The sequence below is a fragment of the Vanellus vanellus genome (genome assembly GCF_965231255.1).
Source record: "Vanellus vanellus genome assembly, chromosome: 3".
Classification (NCBI taxonomy): Eukaryota; Metazoa; Chordata; class Aves; order Charadriiformes; family Charadriidae; genus Vanellus; species Vanellus vanellus.
The window spans coordinates 2913443-2933019 of NC_138907.1; the positions used below are offsets into that span (position 1 = coordinate 2913443).

General features: G+C 41.8%; 1 protein-coding gene across 5 annotated transcripts in view; it reads right to left on the minus strand.

Moving 5' to 3' along the window:
* The window catches only part of RTN4 (reticulon 4), a 50539-nt gene that overhangs the window by 3965 nt on the left and 26997 nt on the right, over positions 1-19577 (minus strand). For 3 of the 5 annotated variants that reach the window (XM_082480405.1, XM_082480404.1, XM_082480406.1), the window contains 5 exons: positions 11362-11569; positions 8310-8448; positions 2321-2390; positions 1586-1632; positions 249-307 (listed from right to left, as the gene is read on the minus strand). In XM_082480405.1, the coding sequence (XP_082336531.1) occupies positions 249-307; positions 1586-1632; positions 2321-2390; positions 8310-8448; positions 11362-11569 (523 nt within the window). Of the gene's footprint in view, positions 1-248; positions 308-1585; positions 1633-2320; positions 2391-8309; positions 8449-11361; positions 11570-15177; positions 15221-19269; positions 19448-19577 lie in introns of those variants that run through there. The other 2 variants (XM_082480407.1, XM_082480408.1) reach the window with 2 other exon arrangements.

A 19577-nucleotide genomic window follows, 5' to 3' on the forward strand; every position in this document is an offset into this window, starting at 1 on the left:
CTAACGGTTTCAAATACATAGATTTCTATTAGAAATAATATAGGATTAACTTAACAACAGCATCAGCAAGAAAGGAGCCTATTTCATAAGCATTTCAAATTTAAACAAAGGACTTTTTCCTCCTAGGACTAGTGCATGTAATGTGTTATGTACAGGAGTACCACACGTACCAAGAACTGTAAATGTACTTTATAAAGTGAAATAAATTATCTTAAAAAAAAAAAAACAAACCACAACCGCCAACTCACTTAGCCATTGCATCTTTGACATTCTTGTTCACGAGTCCCAGATAATGGTCAATTTGGGCCTGAAATGGAAGATGGCAGATGTTACAGACCAGCTCTTGCACAGTTGCTTTGCTGCCCGGGAGGCAGAGTCACACCGCACTAAGATGTGCTTTACACAAAAGACCGCTGACAGAAGGAAGGGACACGGCCGTGTTTATTGTCCCAGTTTGATGCCAGCGCTCCCACAGCTTCAGCCACTGCACATGCTACTACTGTTTGCCCCCAGGAACACGCACACACCAGGGACTAACTGGTAAGTACCCAAACAAATTCATCCCTGGCTTCTGTACGTTCCAGCATTCCCCCCGCCCTCTTCCCAAGGCTGCCCCAGCGCCAGGGCGCGCAACCCGGGCCCTCGGTGAGGGGCAGTCAGCTCCTTTGGGCACCGGGGAGAAGGAAAGCTGCTTAGGTGGGCTGGGCCTGGTAAACAGCTTACGCCTTCAGAGAGCAGCCTTCAGCTCCTCAAGAGGATTGAGGAGCCCGGGTTAAGCCATGCAAATTGTCCATCATCTTTCCTCAGGGCTACAGGATTTCCTTTCACTGCAGCATACTTTGTTCTTTCCTAGGAGATCGGAGAGGAGCCCAAGAGGCTCCGCCATCTGCTCAGTGCCTTCCACCCTCCCTTCCCAACTCCTCCATGAGCAGGGTTGTTTTTGAAAGAGGAGAAGGAACTGCTAAGCCAGAGCTGGCTTCCCCCCTCCTGTGCTATGACCTGCTGAAGACAGTCCCTGCTCAAGCTCGGCTATAATTTAATCATACGCATTTTATTTTGGCTCCCTCTTACCTCTTGCTTTTACATTAGTCTCTCCACAGGAGAGGCACCGGACTGTGTCGAGCATCTCCCACCTCCTATTTATGCCAGGGCTACAAATTCCGCAGGGCTTCAGGACATGAATCCTGAATATCGGCTCCAAAGACCTTTCTTCAGAAATTGTTTTTAAAAAGTCCTTACGTCAGGATTAACGCACCGTGCCTACTGCTGCTTTAGTCCTGACCAAATCTGGATCAGAGGAGAGAAGGCCTCCAGGTTAATCAGGCCTTTTTTGCATCTGTTTGCTGGGGAAGTCTTCTGACACTGCCACCAAAGAGGAGGAGGGGAAAAGCACACACAGACTGGACTTCAAAGTGGACTTGCTTCTCTTGGCCCTGGTGCTAACTAACTCCTAGTTAAAGGCCTATTTTTTAAAGGCTTTAAAGATTTTAGAAGACTGAAATGAATTTTGGTTGTATTCGTTTGTGGTGTTGCTTCAATAGAGCTAATTTTATGAAGCATTTAATAAATTGTATCAAACACTCACCTGATGTCTCTCATAAATAACAGGAACACTGAAGAGCGAAATCAAAGCTGAAAAAGAGCACATCAAAGGTATAAATATTGACAAAAGGGATGGTGTTCAGGTAAAAAAACAACTAGTTTTCACACCTTGACATTTCTTTTAAAATGGTACAAGAAAAAGAAATAACTAAGCCCCATACAAAAAATTGTTGGCTGGTAATTTAAAAAATCCTATTAAGGAGAAGCCGGGCTGTTTGCCAGGTCTCATTAACGGTACAGTTAAGTTTGGTCACAATTCACTTTTTCCACTGTGGGTTATGCAAATTCTTCAAAAATGATGCTTAGGCTTCTGCCAACATCAGTTGGTCTCTGACACCTGAAGCCAGCCTGCTCTGGGATACAAGAAACAAACTACCTGCAGTGGGACGTGGCCAGAGACAATTTTGTACCTCCTCCAAAGCCACAATACAGCGATGATATTCGAGAGAGGCTAACCCTGACAGGGACAAGCACAACCGAGCATGCTTTTCAATGATACAATGTCTGGAAAAGCAGCAATCATCTCAAGGAATTCAACACTGCAATTCAAAATTATATATTCTGCAGTGTTATCAGTGTCCTAGAAGAAGACACACAACTGTAACATTCTGCTACACTCCCAAGAACACAGGAATAGCCTCACAGTACCAAGCAGACTTGAGTACTTTTCCAGTGTTATTTTGTATGCCAGGTATTTAACACAATTTAAAACACTTACCCAGAATCAGTAATGTCAGACCATTAAACAAGGCACCAACATAAGTGAATACCCACATCAACACTGCAAACTAAAAAGGAAAAAAAACAGCATGTCAGCCCACAGTCTGTCCTACCAGAACGTACCAGTTAGAGCAGTGAGAGCATTTCTCTAAACACACATATGAAACTAAAATGCCCCAAACTCCACTTCACCCTTGTACGTCTCATGTATTTATAGACGAGTGACAAGATGGCTGAAGGGTTCAGTAATAGGATACGTGGCCTCTGGCGTCTAGGTCATCGGGCTGAATTCAGCCCAAGTCAGCAGTGACCAAAAGCTGTTGGTACTTGGTGGCTGCTCAATGCCCTCTGCGTTTACACACTACTTCCAATCCCACATTTAATAACGATGAGCAAACACAGTTCTTACCTCCCACCCTGCAAAGAGACGGAACAAGACAGGCAAGTGAGAGGCACTGACATGACATGGCACTGTGTGACAGAGCCAGAGACAAAGCCGGTCATCTGTTTGCGCGGTAGCCCAGCAGCCAATATATGAGGGTACCCACTCCGGGGCTGCAGCACAAACAGCGGCACCAAGCTATCACAACCACGCTTCGGTGCAGCAGATGTCTCCATGAACCCTTGACTAGACTAGGCAGGGGTGGCTGTCACATTAGGGGAAAAGCCTGCCTGGAAGGTAACATGGCAAGGTTGGCTCGACTGACTTTTTTTTTTTTTGTTAAAAAAACATAGGATCTCTGGATACTAAAAAATTCAGGGAAGAGAGGAGTCAACAGTGCCATAAAACGGAAGCTGGCTCTAAGTCAGAGACAAATTCAGAAGCAAAGACGTCCTTTTGTTCGCAGACACCTAAACCCTCACACTGCCATAATTTCTGGCTTTGTATCCCAGCCCCTAATTCGTACCCAGACACTGTTCCTCCCGCCCCCACACCCCGCTGACTGCACTTGTACAGCTTCCCCGTCCTGCCCAGGCCCCGCTCCGCTTCACTAGCTTTACACAAAGATCTGCAGAAGTTCAAGCCCCTCAGCTTTCTGCCAGGTGGAGAGTGTCCCAGGCGCACCTCTGACCTATAGTGGGGTGGGAGGGGGCTGAAGGCTGCCAGCTCTATTTCTGTGTAGGATTCCTCCCCAAGGAAAATCAGCCAGTTTCTTCTAGTGTTGCACAGCCCATAAGGAACTGAGCAGAAGCCAGGATCTGGATGCGAGACATCCAGATATATGGATTTACCAGTGCTTATTTCTTGCTAAGCACCAAATTACACTTTGCATTGTGCAGAGCACACAGGCGAGACCCCCAGCCCTACAATCAACTAAGCACATCTGGTTATTTTCTGTGCAAGACACTGCAAAACACTGAAGAGCTGGACAGACACAGTGTGGAGGCTGCTGCTGGCACGAGGGAGAGAAGATCTGGGCACAGTTAACAACCGAAGGTGAAGCACTCTGACGAACAGGAGCTACGTGCAAGGAAAAGATGGGTACAAAGCACTGGAAAGAAAGAAACTCATGTCAAAGGACTGTGGGTGTGGGCAAAGATCTAGCCAGCAGCCAAGTTACTCAGGAGTTACAAACAGTATCCAAACATCCATTTTTAGCTTATCATAAGATGCGAAATATCCAAACCAAACAAAATCAGCAGCCAACAATAAGATAAGGGCATGACAATCATTACAAGTTTAATTGTGTGACCCCTGTGACAAGTTTACTTCAAGAGCTTCATTCAAAGCTGATCCCATTCAAAACGCAGTAGGATTAACTGCAAACGATGCAGTTCTTTATCTGTGAGTTCTTTCTACATGTGATGTAAGCAGCACTAGAGGTACAAAGTTAACCCTCAGACAAGGCTGCAATGTTACCATCAACTGCATTCCCACTGAAGGATTTTGGCAGGTTTATCAAGAAAAATAAAGTAGATGTCTCTAAAATCCCTCCTGATTCATTCAAACCTTGGCCCAGTTCTGCTCTCTGCAATGCCAGGGTGAGCGCTGGCTGCCTGCCTCTTTGCACAAGACATTTTAACGGAGCAAAGACTTTCCTTTCAGAGCAAGTCTGTACATGCAGCACGTCCCCTCCCCAGTAAAGGGAGCAAAGTTGACAACTTTTCCCATAGCAAAAAGCCCCCAAGTTTGCGATCATTCAGAATGATTCTCTTGCGGGCTGTGCATTCGGCAAACTAAACGTGCTGGCTTCAGGCACACACAGCAAAGCATCTCGACAGCTCTCCAAGATCTCCTCTGCACGAACACCGTTACAGAAGCTAAGCACCAACCCGGCCAGGTGAACAGTCAAGTGATACAGCTGAAGACTATGACCAAGTCAGGAAACACGAGTTTATGCAAGCAGAGAGGTAACAGATATGAATCAATCACAAAGTCCAACAATTATTAGAACTATCCAATCTTATTTAGTGGCCATTGAATTTATGGCCCAAGAAAGATCAAAATCCAGGAGTTAACGTTTGACTGACACAGGCTTTGCTTCTCCAAAAGTCTCTCCAGAGCAGCATCAGGGTCTAACAATGAACCGCGTTGTGTGTGCAGTTTTTAATCCACTTTACTTATTCATACTGGGTGGGAGAGGGAACCACTGACCCCTCTCTCTTGCCTCATCAGTAAGGGACAGCTATTGTGAAAGCTGGAGCTACCAAAGCAAATGAAGTTCAGTAAAAACCTCAGCGCTCCCCTCCCACGCCACCTTCTCTATTCACACACTTCTGACCGTTAAAACAACGCTCCCGGCATTAAGTGGAGTTGATCTCAACCCTACATTTATGTATCGGTCTCTATTTTTATTTCCTTAGAAATGAGACAAACTCAGAGCAGCTTACAAATGCAAAAAGGCTTGCCAGAAACACATCTAAACGCTTAAAGCTCTAAGATAAAAAAATAAAAGCAGAAGGCAACCCAGGACTGACCAACAAAGACAATATTGCTCTTCCCACACACTCGGGACAGAAGGAACGCGCCGGGCCCAAGCTCAGCCCGAATGTTACAGTGATAACCAGCAAAAACCCCAATATATCTGATGGACTGAATCAAGTTTTTTGCATACCTCATTCTGATGATTAACGACTCCCCAGTACCCCAAGTATACTGCCATTTAATGGTAAATCCAGAAATGTCCATATATCGGTTTCTTTACTATAAAATAGTTCAAATACAGCAAAGAGCTGTTTCTCAAAACATCAGTTGAGCAATGAGAAATCGAAAGCAACTGTGCCCCAGTGTCCGAACAGAAGGGCTGCCATTGCACAGCTGGGGGTGAAGCGCTAGATCGCTGTGTAACGGGACAAAGTGCAGTTTCTCCCGGGACTCTCTGGCAAGGGCTCCTCTGGAACTGCTCCTCAAGAGCTGTGAGGAGCTTCTCCTTGTGCTGCATAAATATTTAGAGTCCATTGTAAGACTTCCATGACTGAACCATTGTTTAACTGAAAAGAAAAAAATCTTAACAAGAGAGATTTTACAGCCAGAACTATTACACACAATAAACTGACCTGGAGACATTTTCTACATTAAAGGCTCTGTAATTTTAATTATACGCAAACATGCTATTTCCCATAGTGAAGATGTTTAAACTGCACGAGCCAAGATATTTTTATTTTTGTTAAACCAGAGCCATTACATTATGTAAGACCCCAGCATCTTAATGTTCTCCTCAAGCACAAACTCTTCAAAATCAGTAACTTGTGCTTGTGAACTGTCCTGACGTTCACTGGTTACATGTAAGGGCTGCTCCCAACTACCATAAATTAGACTAATTAACCTCCATTAAATGTTTTAAATGTCAGAAGAGAGGGGAAATGAATTAGTTCAGCTGAATAAACATGTCTTTCCTCTATACCATAGTATTTTAAAAGTGATTAAATCACCTTGAAGACATTCTGACTGCAATTAATTCTACTTCTAACATAATTCCTCTGAAAGGCCTAATTTTAAAACAGTGTTAACTGGCACAGCAGTTGGCTGTTCACTGCTTCCTTTTCCTTTACTGCAAGGGATTGCGATCTCTAAACAAATGGTGTGGAAATTCTTATAACTCAGATGAAGGAACGTATCACAAAGGGCTTAATTATTAAAGAAATACAGGTGACCTTGTAACTACAAGTTTTCCTGTGATGTTGTTTAATCAGATGCAAGCACGACAAGCAAAATAACTTTTCTTTGAACATTCAAACTCAATGCCCTTAAACACAATAAATAATATGTTCCTTTCCTCCCTTGCACACCAAGTTTAGATTACCAAATGCAATTCCAGCTGTGTAACAGCAATTCTTTGGTCAAGGCTGTGGCCTCGAGATGCTGCAGAGATGAATCCTAACTACTCGGTCACGTAAGCGTGAAGGCGAGACACAGCATCTTACAGGCCAGACTGATGGGCAGCAGTGAGGGGATTCAGCCATCAAAATGCAGTCCCTGTGTGGAAACACTGGTGAGGGACAGACGATAATGGCCTTATTTAAGTGATTTTGCCATAAAATGATTGCAGCAGTATCAACCATCCCCACAAAAAATGACCAGAAAACAAGAATGCACAGCCACCTCATAAAAATACTTTTATTGCACCACCCTTTAGAAGCAGATTATTACACAAGTCCCCAGGCTAATATGCCATCTCCTCTTTCCCTTCTGAGAAAAAGAATCATTAGCACGAGCGCAGAGCCCAGGTAACAACCCGACAGCCCTATAATCTTTCCTTTCTCCAGGGGGAAAGGATTCTTATGCAGGAGACTTGCACAACATCAGCCACCACATTTCCGGCACTAACTCCTCACTGTGTTTAAGTGGGAGCATAATGAGAAACTGGATCTAGACATTCTGGGTGAGATCCTGAGATCTGCCTCCGATTTCTATTCCACAAATATAACAAAGACTTTTCCAGCCCTATTTTTCTCCAAGTTTCACTATAAACCCCTTCCCCCAACCTCACAACAACTCAAAGGACTTTACAAAGAACTAAGGAAGGGATTTACTGGAGGATAAATGCAACTTTATTTCAAGGAGATTAAGCAAACTGAAAAAGAAATGGACAACAAATTGTACTCAGTAAAGCAAACAATTGTTTGAAAAATGAAGAAAGGTGATTAGCTTGAAAGGCGAGAATATAATTCTCACAGAATAAAACTGAAGGTTTTCAGCCAATTTTGGGTTGGTTTTTTTTAAATTTTTTTAATTATTATTCTTCACTGTCAGTTTTGCTCTGCCACCTTCAATACACCCCATTAAATATTACTTGGACATATTCAAGATATCTGTTAGGCAATATTGCATGCTTGAGAACGAGTAACTTGCAAAACCCCCTTCAGTAATTTTCATCACTACAAGAAACAGCTCTTCACACCCAAATCCAGGGACTGAAACAGGTGACCACTTTCCCACCTTCCTAGTAAAACAAGGCCAGTGCTCAGACCCCGCTCTTCAGCAAAAAAGTGGACACAAGAACTCCTACTGTTTAAGGCAAGTAACCATACACCGACCACTTGGTCGTCTCAGTACAGAAACAAACAGAAAAACAAAACCAAACCAGATTGTGCCAGTCTAACCCAAACCACAGATTTTTCAAGAGGGAGAAATATACGTTAAGGACAAATTCTGAACGCCTAATGTCTTGTTTTCTTAAAAAATTTCTGCTGTTAAGCACCAGCAAGGAGGTGTAACAGCTGAACTGCACGCAGCCAGAGCTTATTTCAGTTTTCCATTCTTTTTTATTATACTGTCAAAATACAGATAAAGTTATCCACTCTACTACTGCACGCAGCACTTCATGTTCAACTCAGTGCGCGTGGCTAACAGAAAGCTATACTACTTGAAAAACAAAGAGGTTTAGTACTTCCAACATGCAAACTAAAACTCACTATTTACTTACATGGAGCCAAAGATGCCATTGTTCATTCCTGTTTATAAGGACTGTTGGGCTTTGCTAACCTCGGTCAGCAAGGAATCTATTTACACAAGGCTGCTGTATCCACAGGTGAAGCAGACTTACCTTCAGAGAATCAACTAAGTCATCGACTAGGAAGAGACGTCTCAGCTCTTTGACTGTGCCATTAACATGACCGAGCACAACATTACTGTATTTCTGAATAAGCTCTTCAGACACAGCTACATCAGACTCCAAGTAAGCCCTGCGAGAAAGGATGGTTCATGAAACTTTACTGCAAGAGTGCTGCCAAACAGTATCAACACGTTATATATACAATATCAACATACATTTTTTTTATGTTATCATAGAATCGCAGAATGGTTTAGGTTGGAAGGGACCTTCAAGATCATCTAGTTCCAACCCCCCTAGCCATGGGCAGGGACAACGAAAAGAGAAAAAACTCACCATATGAGGAATCCTGAAACGATGGAACAGAATTAACCTAAGTTATTCTTAGAGGGTAAAAGTGAACCTTAAAAAAACCTCCACAACTTCTTAGAAGAAAAAATATGTTTCTTTCTTACTGCTATGTTGTGCTAGTGCATTTACTAAGCCACACACACAATCTTGCCCGGATGAGGCAGAAAAGGTGCGCTGGCTAACACGTATGCGTGAATAGACAAGGCCAGCGAGTGGCCAAAACTGTCCAGCACCACTGACACATATGCTGCTGGTTTATGAAGTCTCTTCCTACTCCTCAGCATATACTGTAATCTAGTACACCAATAAGGCCAACGTGCATTTAAAAAAATGAGAGACAGACAGCCTGGGGGGCTGTGGGGTGTGCATCATTCTTTGGTTTTGCTATTGTATTATTAGCTTAATATTCTACGAGACTTGAGATTCCTTCATTTCTCAAACAGAAAAAATCCTACAAAAGCAACACATCCATTCATACCCCTGGAAGGCACTTCTGAAGTTACCATTAAGCTGTAACAAACACACTAAGGCACAGTAAAATGGGCAATTTTTTCATAATTTGCTAAAAACATTTCTTACACTTAGTGACAACAGTTCTTTTAACAGAAAGATATAAGCCCCTATCTGGTTAAGTGTTCCTTCCACCACTCAGCGACTTTTATCTGTAATTGCAGTGGCTATGGCAATTTAGACTCTTTAAATAGAGAATAATTTATTTATCTAATTTGCACGTTGGAGGGGGAAGGAGCAATGCAGCACATCTGTACGAGGGCACTCACTTCACAGTTACTACAGTAAACTTTTACTTTCATTTGGGGGGGATTCTCTTTGGGGTGTTTTTGTTTGATTTTTTTTTTTTTTTAATAAAAAACGCACAGTGGAAGCTCCTATGTATATCATATAAGACAAAGCTAAACATGGCCTTGTGGCGAGTCCAAAACAAACTGAAATACTTTAAACAGTAACTACAGAGGGTGGCCATTTCAAGGCTACATTCTGCTATCCACACTTGGCTCGAATCTGCACACCATTTTCAACTCTTCAGCAAGATATTCAGTACCTGAATCAAAAAGTAAATTGAGCTCATGGATGCACTCTTCACTGTCAAACCAAATTCGGGTAAAAATATCCTTCTTGAAGCTATACAGATAAAAACATAAGCAACCAGGTATGCTGGACAAGAATATCTGGAAGCTTCTTATGAATATCAGTATTTTTAGAAATAAACTGTAGAAAGCACAGGTAGAACAAGTTTTGCTTGTTCTTGCTAAGACCTTAACTGGTAAACTTGGAAATGCTGTCTGAATACTGAAGAGCACTATTGGCTAGACAGAGCCAACAGGATTTCAGCTGGGAATTATTCACCCTAATAAGGGTGAATAAGGAGCGCCATACGAGGCCTTGATGGTTAAAACCCAAAAAAAACCCAAAAAAAACCCCTAAGTTTATAAAATATATAGATTTCATACTGTTATACTTTATGTTGGTGCCCATTGTTCAGATGCATTTTTTTTATATCAGACCTAAGCTTGAAAGTAAATGCTCCTTTTTTGCCAGAGTTTTGTCCCACAGCTGTTTTTGGCACAGACTTCCAGTGGGTAAATGAGCCACTACACACAGTCAGGGAGGAACGGAGGTAAAAACCTAAGAAAACATTTTACTTTGCCTTACTGAACATGAGAGGAAGAGAACAAGAATAATTGGAAACACCAAAAAAATTACTAAGAGAGCTGTAAATCGGAGGGGAAGCAGGAGTTTCTGAAAGGTGCAAGGGAAATTGAGATTGAACCACTCCATCGATTAAAAAAGGCGAGAAGCAAGTCTGAGCAGTGTGGGACAGGGCTGGTATGGAAACAGGAAACACGCACTCTTAGTAATTACTCCAACATATTAATAGGTTTTTATTTCTCTTAAGATGCAGCTCTGCAATAATGGGCACCACTGTACTCCACACAGGAAAGGATGCATACCATGGTTACCGTATTGCCACATTGCAGGGAAGCGCACACACGGTATGCCCCAAGGACTTAGCTCATCACTTAAAGCAAAGGTCCTGTTTGTGGACCTAAATTAATCCTATGATTCAACTCCTCAAGCCTTAGAATTCAGAGTCCAAGTTTCTGGATTTCTGACCCGAGCAGGCTGCAATGAACCTGGATTCTGCTTATGACAAGGCAGCCATGCATGTGGAGAACACAGCTATGCTGCTGTACACTAAACCACACATTTTAAGAGTATTCTTAAAAAAAAAAAAAAGTTCCAAAAAGATAAAAGTATCCCCTGCTACATTTATTCTGTTTTTTGCTAAATATATTGCATTGAAAGTACTGCATCTCCTGGGTATTGTTTAAATTTTGTACATCATCTGCCACTGGTTCACATTCTGAAGACTGTATCATTTAAAATGCGCACCTTAGTCCATTAGATTGAAGTATGTAAATTTTTAAGAGTATCTTAGCATTCTCAGGGAAATGCCCTGGACCAAGTGCTCAGATCATTTTCCTTAGCACAGTATATGCCTACTGAAAAAAACCCAAAGAGTAGTCACAGGCTGGGTAACAGATTTTTCAGTAGAGAGACTAAGTACGTTATTACGCAACATATTACAGCATATGTCGTTTACCACTTCTAATAGCACCAATACTTCTGTTCCCCAAAACAACGCATGTTTTCTGAACTAAAAGAAAAATCTCACCTGAACGGGTGGCCTTCATCAGACTTTTGGATTGCCTGGATAACTCCCTTGTATATCCTAAAGCTGATGGTCACAGAAAGCAGGGCCAAGGCAATGTAAGCTGTCACGCTCACGATGCTGAACACTGTTAATGAAAGCAGCAGGAACAAGCTGGCACCAAACACCACTCCCGTCTTCTTAATGTCTCGCCAGTAAAGGAGGTCAACAACTACAATTTAAAAAAGGTAAGAAATTAGAACAAGATACCTTTTGCATCCATATGAAAACAGTAAAACATGATTCACTTGACTGCTGAGAGCCATCAAGAATGGAACTTGCGATCTCATTGTCAAACCAGAGCTGAAATTACAACTAGAAATAGGTTATTTTAGCAGATTCTGCATTGGACTTCAGATTATTTAGATTACTGTTATTAGGATTACCTCAAATGTAACTGCTAAAATTTAAGAACAATTCTGCCCTCAAGCAATGCCAGAATTAATCTCTTCAACGACTGTGCTGTGTTCTGCACCACAACCACAGCAGTTTGTGCTTCATTCCATTTTCTTTTTGTGCATTTTGTGGAGGTCACTCACTGAAGAGATTGATTCCAATTCCCGGTTAGGACAAATGACAACATGCTAACAGATCTCTAAACCACCGCATCTTTACGAGTCTGATAGAGGCAAAGGCACTGCTCAAGACTCATTAACAGTTCATTTTGTTTCCTTTTGATTGAAGACAATCCCACGGGAGTTTATAATGTTGATTATGGGTGACTGAGCCGTGAACAGGGAATAGCCTCACTGACGTTTCAATCCAGGCTAAATCTGCTGTGCTCCAATGCAAAAAACTTCATTTGTAAACCAAGTTTATTTTTTCCTGAAGTGACCCTCATGAGAGAACACAATATTATGCCATTTTTAGTATCACTGTTTAGAGTAAACTACACCCTTGCACAAGTCCTAGGTAATGGCATAGTACATCCATTGCAGAGGTGCTGTTGCACCTGGTTGATTACCTTACTGAACTCATGAAATCTGGCAAACGCTGTCAGTCCCCATTACTGAGTACAGAACTAGGCAGGGGCATCTAGTCTAGTTTTTTACTTCATGGTGAGACACACAATAAAACTCACTCTTGATGAGTTCTACTTCCACAGCTGATTAGATTTTCACAAGAACAAATTCCTCTTCTGCATCAAAACTGCTTGTTAGTAGCAACAATGTATTAGATACAGAACTCAAGATAAATTATAGAAATATTAATACTATTACACCACAAGCTTAGTAATCCTATTTCACCCTAAACATCACCAAAAATCATTGTAAAATAGCGTATCACAATTCAGAACAGATTCTCACACTGAACGACTGTAGAAGAAAATTAAAAAATAGTATTTGACTATTATTGCTTACAGGATGAAAATGTGGTAATGCAGCAACATTAAATACTTAGTAGCCTCTGCAGGGCAAAGTCTGCAAAATCCCTTTGCGGGTATGAAAAAGCCACTGGGCCTATGGTGCAGTTTCACAGTGTTTCAGAAGCTGAAGTTCTTTCCTAATTATTTCTGTAGGGAAACCGTACTGAGCAGCAGGCGCTAGAAAGATGAGAACCCCGGTCAGAAACATAAAGCCGCCATTTTCATAGTGCAAAATATTTTATCCAAATATTTAATTCACATTTGAGTAGAAGTTTCCTGAATATCTACAGACAGAACCAGGCTACAGTTGCATGAACACCTTGAATTTGTCATAAACCAAAACTGCTGTTGAAAGAAACAGCCTCACACCTTCACCACCACTCAGTCCCACTCCTTTCCTCTGCATGGCCACACACAGAACCAGCCTGGTTTTCTGCACGCTGCTCACAACTATTGCCCCCAAAAAATAAAATAAAAACAAAGCAGCCAGCCAGATCAGATTCTGGTTGCGGTTCGCCATGTGACTCCACAAACATATGGGGTGAGAGATAGAGCAGCCAACCGACGGAGGTGACGCTCCTGCTCTCAGACCAGCACCAATCTAAAGTCCTCGTCAAATTGCAGCCCAACCTATCCACGCACCCTGTTGACCTGTTATTCCACTGGGTCTCTTCATGTTACAAAGCTGCACTTCTATTTTCCCTGTCAAATAATGAAGCTGTAAGCAAGACAACTTTTCTGTAATATTTGTAAAAATCAAACAAACTAACAAAAAATCAAGTCATTGTAGAACTCCTTTTGTATGGGCTATAACCCCTAAATTTAACAACATTTTCTTTGGTTTCTTTGGCTGTGCTTCAAGTCACAGAAGTGTCTATTAGCGTCTCTGTACACCTTACGTTAGCAAGTTTAGCAGGTAAAAGGAGCTTACAAACAAAACTGTGAGCTTGACCTAAAAACCATTTTAAACTGTAAACCTAAATTGAGCTGCAAGTACCCCTAACACCTGGGTGAGATTTTCAAAACCAGCCTTGGAAAAAAAAAAAAAAAAAAAAAAAAATTAGTGGAATTTGTGCTCCTAAATCATGCAGGAAACCTTTGAAAAAACTAATTTCTTTCCATTTGCTCCAAATACTGAAACTATATTTATTTTTAAATGCTGCAATTTGAGCATCCATACATTCAAATTTGAGTGCCGCTCCCGTATCATGTGACACACTAAGTATGAGCCCCACTCCTCTCCGTTTGCAGATAGCATTAGTTCTGTAAATGAGATACTCCCTCCTCTGTAACACATTTTTTAAGTGTCTCCCCGATGGTGGGTGTACAGCTTCCTAGGAAATCACTTATTCCAAGCAGTAACTCATGACACCTGAAGCCAGCTATAGGAATGTAAGGACAGTAATTCATCTGTATGACAGTTTCCGAAGCAGAAACAAAGGTGAATGACTGGAATTAAAGCATACCACAAACGCCAAATGGCCTCTATCGACCCACCTTCACGTCTTTTGTTCTCAGAAATCGGTAAGAAAAATCCCCAAGCTAGGACCTCCCAGACCACAGCAGAGCTGCACATGAAGCATTTTTCCTCACTCTGCCTCCGCTCCATTTGGAGAACTACCAAATCAGCCTCAGCTTAACGACATACGTATCTGGTTTCATTGTAAATTCCTCAAAGGGAAATTCAGTGTTATAAGTCACTGAAAAACTGATCTGTAATTTTCAGCCCAAGAGAGTACATCATGAAATTGATTTACATTCTCCAATTGATCAGAAACAGGTATTTGCATTTCTTTCCTAAGTAAAAAAAAAAGATTAAAAGCATTACTAGAAGCAGCTTCCTGGCTTTAACTTACACAGAAGATATTCACAGCAGATTAAAAAAGCCCAGAAAAACAAAAACCCCAAACAGTGCTCAGGAACAGCCCTGCCAAGCAGTATCTTGCCTCATGGAAACCGTTTTAAGCTTTATTTTATACTATAATCTCATGCATTTAATGCAAGTATTCCGGGCCTATTCTAAAGCAAGAACAGCTGCCTACATTTGGTAAGCACGAACTGTCACTTGGCACGTCTAAAAATAGTACTGCTAGCATCCGTGCCTTACATGCAGAACTCATCCAATTACATTTTGCTTTTAAAGCAAGTGCCGTGATAGGTTTATCACTGTATTTTTTAAGTCTTTTCTTTCTTTCACAGACATTTAACTTAAAACCAAACAATTCATACTGTTTTTTGATGACAAAAACAAGTGGTTTAATATATTTAACCTGATAATCCTCTTTAAAAAAAACCAAACCCAACGCTGAACTAAGTAACCCTCTCTTTTCTGAGAAAAAGAAATTAAAAGCCTCGAGACCTACAAGCGGGCTTAATTCGCATTTGCTAAAGAAAACCAAGAAAAAGGGACTAACCCATTTTGGCATCCATCTTGCGTGTGCCTGCATGCACCCAGATCTTGCACAGCTGACTACCCACAGCCCTTTCACTTCCTGCGAGGGCATTCGGAGGTCGGCGGATCGACGCAACTGCCTGCCGCCTCGCCTCGCCGCCAGCCGAAACGAAATCCCGCCGGCCCCCGCCAATGGCTGCCTCTGCGCTAAGTCCTTGGAATGCAGCTGCCGAGCGAGCGCGAGAGGGTCGCGCTCACAATGAACAACTACTCTCTATCCAGTGTTTGGAAACAAACAAAAAAAGGGTTTCAGCGCCAAAGAAAGGCTGCTTGTGTAAAAGGAGAAGAAGATTAAAAAAAAAAAAGCAAACAGTGTACAATTTACAAACATTGTATGAACAACAGCCATTACACTAGAACCTTTCTGTAATCTGAAAGGTAAGCAGAGATTCTCTATATTCTTCAAATAATAGTAAAAATAGTGTAAAAGCACAAGTCAGCGTTGTACTAATACAGAAATGTAATAGAAGCGTTGAGAATGGGCAGCTTTCAAATGCATCTGAAGTGCAGAGTGACCACTGTCACCATCACACGCACCGTACAGGCTGCTATGAAGAAAATTAACTCCAGACCAGCAAAAGCCAGTACGCGACTGCAAACAGGCAAATTGCTGTTAATTTCCATTCAGAGAAGCATTTTCCAGTTCCGCTAAATAAAGTTCGTATATACACGTGGCAGCGATCTTCAGGGCTTCCACTGATCTTTCTCGCAGAGTATCGAGCAGGCAGGGTCTGACCCTGCAGTTCCACTTTCAAAGCCCGGTTGAGCCCGGTGTGGGGCAGCCCCAGCTGGAGAAAGACCAAGCCCAAGGAGAAGCCGCCAACCCATCAAGTGGTCAAAGCCTGCCAAGCACAAACACCATTAGTAGGCTGGGGTTTGACATTTTCAAGATTCCCTACAGCAGAATGACCATTTAAAATCATGGTGGACATCCTGAGCAGGAGCAGGTACAGACCGGGCCACAAGATTCAAGCCTCCTTTTACCCTGATCAGACCAGTTGGAAGCCAGTTTGGTCCTTGACTGCCTTGTTGCAAGTCAGTAACAACAAAACAATCCCAGGCTGGTGAAACTGGGTGGTTATAGCATGACCGCACGTGGTGCCAAGCACGTGGAGCTGACTTCAACCAACGGAGCCTTCCCTGTCTGAGGGACCGACCTTACAAAGAAGTGGCATGTCCAGTGGGACTGACAGGCTTGTCTAACCGGATCCCAAAGGTCAGAAAACAAGTCAGCATCACACACGTTTCAGACTTGGGGCATCTGCCCCACAACCCCTAGCAAGAAAAAGCGATACAGATTTCACAGCACATGTTAAAATGAAAACAAAGTCCAACACTACCCAGATTGTCCCCAAAAACTGCAAATACTATCTTACAATTATTAGTGAGCCAAAGCAGTATTTTTTCTTTCATTTCTTATTAATACATATACCTGTGCATGTGTGCACACTGTATGAACTGGGAAAACCTTTTCAAAGCCCTCATTACTCATGATAAACATCTAAAAAGCTCAAGGGCTACACAAGCTATGCAACCTTTTCCACCATTTAACTAATCTGAACCAGAATTCAGACAGATTTTCAGCACATTAATAAAAGAAAAAAGCAATAATTCTGGGATAGCCTGGGAGCATAGCTGTGGTGTTCATCCTACCATTAGCATTATTTATCCATTAAAACCTGACGATTCATTGAAATAATTAAAAATTAAATAAATAAATGTTAGACATATTAGTACCAATTACTCCATTGGGCCCTGTCTTTAAAAAGTGCTAAAAATAAAAGTCATGCCATCCCCAGGGTAAACCTATTTCACCCTGCCTATCTAGATGATCAATACCACAGGTTATACCACTTTCACTATTGCTGGTTCCTCAACTACTATAGTTGTCGCACGTGTGTCATGGTTTGCAGACCAAAACAAAGTTTAGGATTATATTAATTTAAAAGTAGTGCTTTAGTTGGAAAGACTAACTATGAACCATACTTTTGGCTCTTCTCTGGTTTTAGATTTGATTGTGGGGTTTTTTTAAGGTTATTTTTTCGCATGGAAAGAAGCATTTTGCAATATTTGCTTCTATATTTATTTTGGGGGAAGATGAATAGTGTAATCAGTCCCTGAACTTTACCCATCATTTTCCATGCCACTAGAGCCTGACCTAACGAAGGAAGAACACATGAAACAAGGCACTTCGTCTCGTTATAAACAAACGCTACCAGAATCCACGCTTAACCAGGCGTCAAGAACAGTTGCAAAACCAGAGGAACCAGACTCTTCTGCTTCCCCAGAAAAGCTTCTTCTTGCTCTGCTTCCAACTTCTCTTAGACCCTATCTCTACAAGTTAAATTATTATTAACCTCAAGGCAGTAGGGACTTCCTTGGAGGGAGAAATAAGCACTAAACCAGCTTCCTCCACCTAAGGGGATGCCACTCGCTATGTGAAAACAAAGGCAGGGGGAAGAGGAATTTAAAACACTGCTTGAAGCAGTTATACCAGCACAAAATATGCAGGTAGGACGGGTTCAGGTTTGCTTTGTTCATTTGAGGCCAACTAGTCAGGTCTACGTTTTGCAAAGAAACCAAGTGCGCAGACCCCACGCTACTGGCCTCCTCCACACAGCTGTAACAGCACGGCTCATGCTGGTTAGCGTATCCCCCGAGGTGAGCCATACAGGCACGCTCGTGATCGGCAATTCATTAATCTTAAACCAAGAAAGACTCCATTATTCTCAAGGCCTCAAAGTCTAGACTTGGAAATGTCTGCTTTCAGTTGCAGTGAGGGACACACCACCACCAAGAAAACCTGAAAATTGGGCCTGTATACCCAAAAGTAATTCGCCTCTCAAATTTTACAAAAACCTTCTGACCTCACCTTTTTTTTTTTTTCCCCAGCCCCAAGAATCTCAGGCTTCATGTATGGAGTGCTGAACATTTAAACTAGTTACATATCAAGAACATATTACTAAATGCTACGGAATATCTTTTCCTAATATTTTACAGTCCTTTAATGAAAGATGAGAACTTTTAGAACCTTGTTTTGCAGGGGGCAAAGCTTTTCCCCTGCAGGGCTTTTCTGCCACATATTTAGGTTTCAATAGAGCATTCTACGGATTTTAGACAGCTGGCAATTTTGTCCAAGTAGGAAAACACATAGATTTTGAACAACAGTTATAGAAAAAGAAGAAAATTTCATAAGTACAACTACCAAGGATGACAGGGCCCTTTAAGGAAATATTGAAGCATCCAGAAATGATTAAAATTTTTAAAGCTTGTCTTGCTGATAAAGTTTGAAGATTATGTATTCAAATAAGGCTTAAATTCTTACACTCTGAGCACTAATATAATGATCCACAGAGATTTACGCCGGTGATCTCCCATTGGTGGTTACAGGAACAAAGGTCAGAACCACACTAATTTAAGGCTAGCTACTTATTTACCTAAAACAATTTGATATTATGGCTGTAAATTCTGAAAAATCCGACACAGTTTTAGCTAGAATCCAAAAGAATTCTGAAAAATCCAAAGCAAATATGATTAAGGGTAGGCTCTAAACATGCTATGCCAAACTTGGGGGGGGGGCATGCAAAGGGGGGAAATAACCTTCTACAGTCTGCATAAGATTTCTCCTCATAAAATTATTAAACGACATGAAATGCAGGCACTACATCATTTCGAGTTAATGCTTAGTATTATTAAATTATTAATAACCTAGGAATTTCAAAGGAACATTAACTAAATTCAGACTATGCTCATATTTGTGCAGTACAAACCAAAACAAGCTGTTCTTTAATATGCTCTGTAGCACTGAAAATATCTGCAGTGTCACTCAAGCTATTTCACCCACATAAATAATTTATTCTTCTGCATTGCTCATATTTACCGATTTTAACCTACAGCTTTTACAATTTTGCATACAGTACAAACAGATCTTACATTTTCAGATACATTTCACAATCACATACATGCTACAAACACCATTTGCTAAAAACAACCCGCAGCATCTTTAGATTTAAAAAAAAAAAAAAAAAAGGAAAAAAGGTGAAAGAACAAATACCCTTATCCTTCCAACTGCTCGGCTGACTGTCCATCTCTCCACAAACGATCTACCCTCCAGCTGTGATTATCAATTATGCATACCAAGAGGACAGCTGCAAGAGAAGAAACCTACAGCCCAGGATGGGAAACATGGGCTTCCCCAGCAGCGTCTGCAGTCTGCTGCTGCACTGGTGCTGCAGGAGGCCGGTCAGCTGACGGCGCGGGGTGTGGAGCGCGACTGACGCAGTGCCAGCGGTAACCAGGCTGCTAATGCTCCGCCACTAAGGCTAACATGCAATCCCCGGCCGCTGCAGCCATTTGCTTCTT